The 9,708-nt window shown below is 47.0% G+C and overlaps 1 protein-coding gene across 1 annotated transcript; it reads right to left on the bottom strand.

Moving 5' to 3' along the window:
- Positions 1 to 4,890: 4,890 nt before the first annotated feature.
- On the bottom strand, positions 4,891 to 9,344 carry LOC109739392 (uncharacterized). The gene is made up of 9 exons (XM_020298480.4): positions 8,849 to 9,344; positions 8,112 to 8,510; positions 7,543 to 7,824; positions 6,808 to 6,973; positions 6,458 to 6,677; positions 6,134 to 6,279; positions 6,017 to 6,055; positions 5,725 to 5,816; positions 4,891 to 5,246 (listed from the first exon to the last, which is right to left on the bottom strand). Exons 1-8 carry the CDS (start codon positions 9,250 to 9,252, stop codon positions 5,766 to 5,768), a joined length of 1,707 nt encoding a protein of 568 aa, XP_020154069.1. The 5' UTR covers positions 9,253 to 9,344; the 3' UTR covers positions 4,891 to 5,246; positions 5,725 to 5,765.
- Positions 9,345 to 9,708: the final 364 nt, after the last annotated feature.

Here is a 9,708-nt window from a genome sequence, read left to right on the forward strand (position 1 = left end):
TGAAACACTTGGCCATCAGAGCTAGCCGGAGACACACCTGCTCTACCTGCCCTGCTGTCTATGTTTTCCTCCATGCATGCACCAGGCTCGCCGGCCGCGCCAGGATCGATCGAGGCGAGCAGCAATGGATTGGTGCCACCCACCCAGACCGGGCGGGCGACCATGAGGTTCGACGCACCTTGTAATTCCCGTCGCCGCTGGTTCATCCCGAACAAGTCAGCCGCGCAGAGGATTGAATGCCGGCGCCACAACGATCGACCACGCGCACCACCTCATCCTCGAGCCGCAGACAAGCACCTCGGCGTGCGTCGGCGTAGAGCTTCTTCTTGGCATCCATCGTCGTAATTAAATTGGGAGCTGGAGTTGCATCGGACTGGCAGGTCCCAGGTCGGGAGCAGCTGCATGTGCAAGGCCCAGACGCCGGTGTAGCCATGGAGGAGCCGCCACTCGCCGGCCAGCGCACGTTGCCACTCTCCGGAGCTGGTTCTTCTGTGTGCTTCTGTCCGGAAAGGATGTATCTAGACCGAGGAAGTATATGTTAGTGCATTTCTAACCGCCCCCTATCCGGGGCACCTAACCGAACACCTATACCGAATAGTGGAGGAAAATTTATCCTCCCACGCCGAAAATCCCTCCCGATCTGCCTAAATATCCTTCATCCCGCCGCGGTCGAGTAAAAGTGGCGGCATATGTTTCTCCCACCCTCTCAACACTTTGTCTCCCGCCGCCGCCACCAATGACCGTCCCTCTGGCCGAAATGGATAGCCCGGACCCTTCCCTCGCCCCGCCAGCCACCGCCACCGGAAACCACCCACGCGCCGTTGCCCGCGCCAAAGAAGAGTTTGGGGATGAAATACCCACCGGGTTCAAGATCCTCCTCCACAGTGGCGGAGCTACAGCTGCAAAGCTGGGCGGGCCATTACAAAGGATAGCCCGTTAATTTTGCACTCATGGCCCACTCTATTCTCAATTCCATACTGCATTTACAATGAGTTGGGCGGGCCACGACCCTTTTTGGTAGCACGTAGCTCCGCCAGTGCTCCTCCAACCACGGCAATGTCCTCCAGGGTGGCGACCGCCGCTCCCAGCAGAGCCAAATGAGCTCGAAAGCCGACGGCGACGGCCCTCGCAGAGGCGGCCGCGAAGAAGAAGTTGAAGAATGCCACAACGACACCTCGTCCAAGACCGGTGTCTCGTGCAGCTACTCTGGCTCCCCCTGCGACCACTGCTACGGCGCGGGCGGCGTCCGCAGGCGGCAACAAGGGTCGCGGACGCCAAGTGCTTGATGAAATGCCTACAAGGTAAAAAAAATCCTCGGCCACGGTGATTGGTGTCTTTGGAGTCCTCGGCCACGATGGGACTTGATGAGCTCAACTACGATTCCATTTGACATCATTCGGATGCGGCCCAAGACATGGAGCAAGAGGATGTGACCGAAGAGGCGGGCGTGAGGAAGAGGAGGAAGCCAAGGAGGTGGTTGCCGATGAGGAGGTAGGCGGTGAAGAGGAGGTTGTGGAGATGACCGAACCAAGCACGCGGCCATGAAGGTCACGCACCGCCAACTACAATCAAAAAGAAGATGTTGCTCTTTGCGATGCTTGCATCAACATCTCCATGGATGCAACGATTGGAACGGATCAAGCCAAGACTATGTTTTGGGACAGAATTACGGACCACTACAACAACTCTGTGGACGTGCAATCAAGCTGTACGTAAGGTTCTATTGGGCATCGTTGAAGCACCATTAATGACCAATGCAACCGATGGTCCGGTTGCATCAACCAAGTGAATCATGCACCACCAAGCGGTATGCAAGTGACGGAGTATGGCCCCTACATCCAAGAACTTTTCAAGCATAGGAACACCAAGTTCGTCCACAAGCCTTCACATGAAGTGCTATGCAAGAACGAGAACTGGATCCAAAGAATCACAGAGACCACTCCAAAGAGATCAAGGTTGAGCATATCCATTGAGGAGGACAACAAGGTTGACGAAGATGCCAACAATATATCGGAAGGAAACAAGATTGCAATAGAAAGAAAGAAAGAAGAGAAATGCATTCGATGGCACTGAAAGAGAAGAACTTGTGGCCATGATCGAGACCAAGAAGGTGTTGGCATCCGAACGCAAAGAAGAGAAGATGGCGAGGTGGAATGAACTCAAGAAGTTGGCAACCGAAGAGAGGAAGTTAAAGTCGGAGAAGCGTAGGCTTGCACTTGAGGAGGAGAGAATTCGTGATGCCAAAGAGGACGAAGAACATGCTATCTTGTTCATGAATCCAAATACAATGGATGAAACCGCAAGAAAGTATTGGGAGCTCACTCCTGGAGAGATCTTGGAAGCCTCTCTTCGGAATGTTGGTGGTGGCCGAGAGAGTGGTGGTGGCCGAGGGGGTGGTGGTGGTGATGTTGTCTTCTCTGAGCACCTCGTTTGAGTTCGTTCATGCCATTGGTTGGCTCAATCCACAACATGTACACACTATGTTTGTGGTGATTTTCGATCAAACATTGTGTTTGAAGTAATGTCTTTAGGGTGAACTTTGCATGTTTTAATTTGAAAAACGCGATGATGAAACTATATGTTATGACGGTTATGTTATGAATGTTTTTAAGATATATATTGTGTAGTGTTTGAAGCTTTTTTTTTACTCCACAGAGTATAGGGGATGGGCTAGGTGCGGCCACCATTAGTGGAGTAAAATTTTCCTCCACTACTGGGTGGTGTTGGATCATTTTCCGTGGGTGATGAGAGACGTACCGATGTTTAATGGGTGATGTGAGTTGAGACGAGATAAAACAAGAGAAATGTGTGATAGCTTCCGGGTGCCCCTTCTATGAACAGTAAATTCAAAAAATATCAAAAAACTCTGAAACTTTGTGACATCAAATATGATCAAACTTTCCAGGTTTTATTGCTTTATTTCAATGATTTTTGGATTTTCAGTGAATTATCAGAACATGCTTAAATTTGAACTACAAGCGTGATGTAGTTTGGTCCTGAAAATTGACAAAATAATTTTATGCTCTAATGTTGGTGGTGCATCCACTTGGCACAACCAAAGTTGAAATTCCAAACCATTTGGAATGAATGGTCAACATTGCAAATTTTACCCCATTTTGATGAAAAAATCAAAGAAAATGAAAAAAAAGCCTCGAAAATTGAAACCCTTGTGCATGAAGCCCTCTTGTGTGCACTAGTAAGTGGGAACAATCATAAACTTGCAATACCACATGTTTTGAAAAGTCAACATTGCAAGTTTGACCTCATTTTATCCCTTTTAAGTAAGTTTTGCATGTTGTTGTTTTTGGTAAATTTTGCATGTTGCACTCTGTTTGAACATGCAAAACACACTCAACGTAGGAAATCCAAAACATAGCATATAACTACTTATTAAACACATTCAAATAACATACTATTTTTAGTTAAAAGGGCATCCACATGTCGGATCCTCGGTAGTACCAAGATAGCGAGCCAGGTGACAGTGGGAGCATTGAGCATTCTGCTCAAACTGCGCCGAGAACTCATACTGCTCCACCACTATTGGGGCATTCTTGCAGCCAGTTTTGGCCTCCACGGTGACCAACGCCAGATGTGCATCAGCCTCCAAGTGTTCCTGGTCAACCATCTGCTCATCCTCGTTGTCCACATTAATCGCTAGATTCATGTCTGCTTGAACAGGAGGAGCGATGATCTCCAACCCCCTAATAGCCCTCCTCTTGTACATCCTCCTTCTATGCAATGATGTCCAACCCCCTCATAGCCCTCTTGTGTATCCTCCTCCTCTGCGATGATCTGCAACCCCCCTGGTAGCTCTCCTCTTCTTCATCCTCCTCCTCATCGCTATCCTCCTCCTCTGTCTCCTCGTCGACGACCTGAATAATATGCTTGGAAACCAGGAGCGTATCTCCTTACACTTGGCCAGCAAGAGCTCATCCCAGGCGCAAAATAAATCCATCACCCTCCTCCAGCTAGGATGTGCTTGCCATCAATCAAGGACCAAATTTGCAAATCAAAGAATAAAAAACGAACTCGATTATTCGGATCAAAATCACCACAAAAGATCTGAAATTGGTTCCATTCAACAAAAACTATTTTCTAGGGTTTTTTATTTCCAAACTAGCTGCCACTGGCAGGAATCCAATCCTAAATAGATGTCGATACTGATTGCAAACTAGAGCAACTCAATGAACGGCAATTCAATCGGCCATTCAATCGGCTTATAAACGAATCTTAATTGCTAGGGTTTCAATTAGAAATGTACCGATTGGCCAACGATCTCGAATGGTTCCAGCGTATGGGAGGAAGGGCTGACCGGTTGAACCACTTCACTGCGCCATCGAAGCTCTGGCAGACAGTTGAAGTGGGGGGAGGGGGTCTGCTAGGAGGCATGGCGACGGCAACGTGGAGCTGGGTGAGGCATGTGGCGGCTCGCTCGGGGTCGACCTAATTTAGGCAAAAGAAAGTGATAGCTCACCTAGCGGAGGTCCCACTGGTCATAAACAATCACAGTCACGACACACGACTGAGGAGGTAACGGTCAACTGCGCAAGGCTCCATTTGGATTTTTGTGCACATGGATGCGAGTGTTGGGAGAAGAAAAGTGAGAAAGTTAGATGCTATGGTCAAAACTAAGCACAACTATGGAACCGAAGGCATGAAAATAGAAATCTCTTGTTTGAAACCTAAAAGTTTGAGTTTTGAATTTTTCAAAATTTGGCTTATGGAGCTCAAGCTCGATAAGCAATTTCTGCTGCATTGTAGAAAAACAATGTACGAGCAGGATACGAACACAACGTTTTGGAGCTCGAGCTCATCTACACCAGTCATGAAGTACAATTTTAAAACATAGAAGGAAAAAAGGTGCGGAAGAGGACAAGAAAATGGGACATATATCGCTCTATACGCCTTGTTATTATAGAGATCATCCGAGCTCCTGCTCAGAACAGCACCTTTGCTAGTTTGTTAAATTTTCAGAGCAGATGCAAGCTAGAAAGCTGTTTCTCGGCACAAAAATATAGCAGGACGAGAAGCACGCAACCGACGACTGTGATTATTAGAGAGAGATATGCACTAGGTCAGTGGCACAAATGATAAAACACCAAAAAAGTTCTCCACTGCGATAAAACAACAAGTTTGCAGTTTCATCATCTAATAATTTAACGTTGCAGCTAGCTCCCTCATGCAAAGCCGCCTTCTCTTCAACCCATGGAGGAGATAATTTCTGCAGCTCATGGCAACAATATTTTCTGCAACAAATCAACAACTTGGGGTTACACCTTAGAGCATATAGAGATATACAGTGTGCATACTGACTCTAAATCTCTAGATCAACATATTGGTTGGCAGAAAATAAGTACACTTTGCTATCTGATTTATTCATGACAAAAGTAGCTAAATTAAGTTGTTGTTGTTGTGAATCTAACATGGCAAGTTTATGCAGACTTTGTGTGTGTGAATCAAACTGCCTTGACATTGGACGAATGGATTTTTGTTTTCACAGACAAAATAATAAATACTCAAAAGACATCAAATACCCATGCCAGAAACAACTATAAATCGATGCAAAAAAAACTATTAACTCATAATCCAGAATAGGTCTATCCCTAAACAAATTTACTTTATTCTCAGCGTAGAAATAGCTCAAACTTGGAACTTGACATTAAAAAGTAGCTTCATCGTGGCAAACTATATATGTCGAGTCATCAAGAAATTACAAGAGGGGACCTTTTATTTGCCAGAACCCTTCTAAGTTTGGCTTCGAGCAGTTAAACCACGAGGGGCATCGGCAGTGGCTTGAGTTCCTCCTTAACAACCTCCTACACACAAGCAAAGAATAATAATCCACGAGTGACCAACGAATAGATGGTACTCCCTCCGTCCGGAAATACTTGTCGGAGAAATGAATGTATCTAGACATATTTTAGTTCTAGATACATCCATTTTTATGCATTTGTGCGACAAGTATTTCCGGACGGAGGGAGTACTATACTGCACAGGAATTAGGAACATGCCATACCTTGAACTGAGATCTCAGTCTTTCCACCTCTTCATCAGACTGTACAAAGGTGAAAACCATGAATAAAACAACACAAGTGCTAAAAACTAGATTGCCAGGAAAAAAAGTTACACTTACGTCCTCGTAATAGCGGTCCACGAAATAGTCCAGAGGTAGATCAGGTGCACCGTTCTGAAAACAATACGATATGTTCCGCCGACCACAAGCATATGCATTACCATCGTTGGGGTGCTTCACATCACCACAACAACCATAGCAGAGGCCTTTGTTTAAAAAAAGAGGGGTAATTGTCATTTAACTGCCAAATAACTAACCAGGCGCCAACACATATTAACAGCTTCACAATTGAATGTTAAAAGGTTGACTGTCTAACAGATAAGATGTAAGTTATTTCCGCAAAAAAGTAAAATAAAGATGTAAGTCAAGATGCTCATAGAATACCATGATCAGAAGAAGGTTCAAGTATACAGCAACTGTTCACCGTTAATCCATCATCTCCTCGCGTATATGCGACTTCAGCAAAGAATAGGTTGCCAGTGTCAACACCATAAGATCCTTTGGTCTTTGCAGTGAAATTCATATGAAAGTACGTCCAATGGATATAATAATCCTCCCAAAGCGGCTTGCCATGCAGAAAATCTTTGACCTCATATGCAAGATCCTAAAATAAGAGGTGATCTGATCAGTGGTTGCAATTTGTTACATGAATAGGTGAGACAATAAGAGTATAAGACGCAATACAGCCGTGCTAGCAGGACAGAGGGAGGCTGGAGGGAGGAACAAGTGCCAACCCCAAAAAGATTATGATGGTCGTTATACATGTCCACCAAAGCTCGAGCCAACTGGTAATCCTCATCACGCCTTTTATCTTTGACTTTTGATCCACGCTTCTTTGTGCCATCAGGATAGTAACGAACACGTTTTACAATCGCATCCACTTGAGAAAGCCCCGCACACCTAGTTCAGATTTAGAGCATTTCTATATGATTAGCTGATTGTGCCTACTCAAAAGTGGATGAATACATACAGATTGATAAAGGTAATCAGAACAACACAAATTATAGAAAAAAGACAGGGCTGGCTAATTAAATGGAAGGATTTCAAACCAAAATCTTTGCTAAGCTGTTGAATACAAAAAACAGAACAGAACTGTTCCCGTGCCTGTGAGTACAGGAAGTCTCTTTCTTTTATTAAATTTCTTCAAAAAAAAAATCAGGTCCCCAACTCATTGTGTTTCACACTGTTTTGAACAGTTGAGGAACACATTTCTGAGATGTGCGTGTGCACTAGCATACCAATTGTACAAATCCCAGTTCAGTAAGTAGTTCTCAAATAGAATATTGAAGTCAAACCTAAGTAGTTTGAACAGGCAAGTACTTTTTTCAACCAAAAATAGTCTAACTATGTGATAATCTTTTGTGGCCTACGTCATACAAAGCTCTGCCTGGACATATTCAATTGCAATTACGCACAAAGCCAGGAGAAATGAATCAATGGAAATACAGAAAGAAATTCAGAAACATTACATTGTTGGATCCTCATGGTCAATGAGATATCGATCGATAGCGCTGTTAACTTCATCCAAGCTCTGGAAAGGCCCGCCCACATCAGGATACGTGCGGAAAGATCCTGTGCGATCTCTGGTGGTGTAAAATGTAATTCCCCAGTCAAAAACAGAACGGTTCCAAATGGGCGACGAGGAAAGGCGGCACCCTGATGGTCCATTGTTCGAATCCTCCAATGACAGGACATCCAGTTTTTGCAGCATATGTGCCGATGCAGGCTCATCCATATGCTGCTCCTTAGACCTGAAGTTGAACAGGCAGACCCAATGAGAGCAGAGCAAACAATATAACTTATTTTAGGACTTGAGTGAAACATGTATAATATAAACCTACTGCAGCTAGAGAAAATAAAATTATTTTGTTTTCTATCAGAATTCTCTACCAAGAGAACGAACATCCGGTTGATGTATAATTTACCCTGCACCCCCTCCCCTCAAAAAGCAATCAAACCCCATCAACAAACAAACTTTCAACTAGATTCAAGTATAAAATAATCAACATCAGACGGGAGGGAGTGGTGGCGGTCATACGGCGTCAGAGAGCATGGAGAGTATGCCGGAGGGCAGTCCGGAAGATACTTTGCGTACAACTTTGCGAAATAAGCGTATGGAGTTGGCGGCGGAGCATGCTTTGACGTCGGAGCAAACACCGGAGCAGACTCCGGAGTGAACACCGGAGCGTAGGGCCAATCCTGTGTTGCGGACATCGGAGCATACGAGCAATCCTGTGTCGCGGAGGTCGAAGCATACAGTGGGTATGACCCAGCCTGGGCAGCGGTTGATGACTGGGCGTGCCGAGTGGAGGTCGAAGCATGCAGTGGGTACGAGCCAGCCTGGGCAGCGGTTGACGACTGGGCGTGCCGGGTGGAGGTCGAAGCACGCAGTGGGTAAGGCCCAGCCTGGGCAGCTGTTGACGACTGCTCCTCAGACCTGAAATGGAACAGGCAGGCTAAATGAGCAGAAGAACAAGTGTGTCTTCATTTTAGGAGATGAATCGCACTATCATACTGTACATTACATACGTACTGCCTCCATTCCAAATTACTTGCCTTAAATTTGTCTAGATACGGACATATCTAGACACCTTTTAGTGTTAGGAGATACATTGACAAGTCTAAGGCAAGTAATTTGGGACAGAGGTAATACATGGTATCAGGGTGCCATCGTCCAAACACAATTGCTGGGCAGTAGACATAAATACATAGATACAGTATAGTGAGTAATTGACAGAAGATGGATGTAAAGACGATGAGGAGATAGATGCATACGGTGCGGGAACGGCGCAGGGGGAGGGCCAGCAGGCACCGAAGGCGTGGAGGAGCTCATCGATGGTGTCGAACCGCCCTCGGAGGCCGTCGGCCGAGTACCTCCCGTCCCTGCCCAGGGCGACGAAGACGGTGAGCCCTCCGCCGGGCACGCGGCCGCTCTCCGGGCGCTCCCCGCGCCAGTCGACGGAGATGACCTCGCGCCCGCCGGCGGCGGCGGGGACGTCGAAGTGCACCACCCTCGAGTAGCCCGCGCGGAGCCTGTCGTCGGCGCGGCGGCGACGGGCTGCCGCGGCCGGATTGGCGGCCGACCCGCGTCCGCCGCGGCGCTGGGCTGGCTGTGGGTCGGCGGGGGGTCCGCGCCCGCGGCCGCGGCCGCGGCGGCGGCTCGAGGCCTCGGACGGCATGGCAGGGCGATGGGGATTAGGGTTTGGTCGCCCCGCGGGACGATGGGGAAAGCAAAAGGAGGAGCGGCTCTTTTTCTATTTCTTCTTCTTCTTCTTCTTCGGGGAACGAGAGTATATATATCTATCCCCCGCAGGACAAGGCGGTCCGGTCCGGACTCGGGTCGCGGTGAGAAAATATAACGGGCCGGCTACTGGCACGGCCCATTAGGAGGAGCATCTTTTCTTTTCCCCTTCCCTTATAACATATACTCCCTCCGTTTTTAAAATAAGTGTCTCAACTTTGTACAAAGCTTGAGATAACCGCGATGTCGGGAGACGAGAACGAACGATGTTCACTTTCTTGAAGGGAAACTAGTCACCGTTCGAGGGGCGGATGTTACCACGAAGGCTCACCCTATACTCCCCTTACACAATTATACGTCTCTAATGTATCCTTTTTTCAAGCATTTTTGCTCT

The sequence above is a fragment of the Aegilops tauschii genome, chromosome 3 (assembly GCF_002575655.3).
Source record: "Aegilops tauschii subsp. strangulata cultivar AL8/78 chromosome 3, Aet v6.0, whole genome shotgun sequence".
Classification (NCBI taxonomy): domain Eukaryota; kingdom Viridiplantae; phylum Streptophyta; class Magnoliopsida; order Poales; family Poaceae; genus Aegilops; species Aegilops tauschii.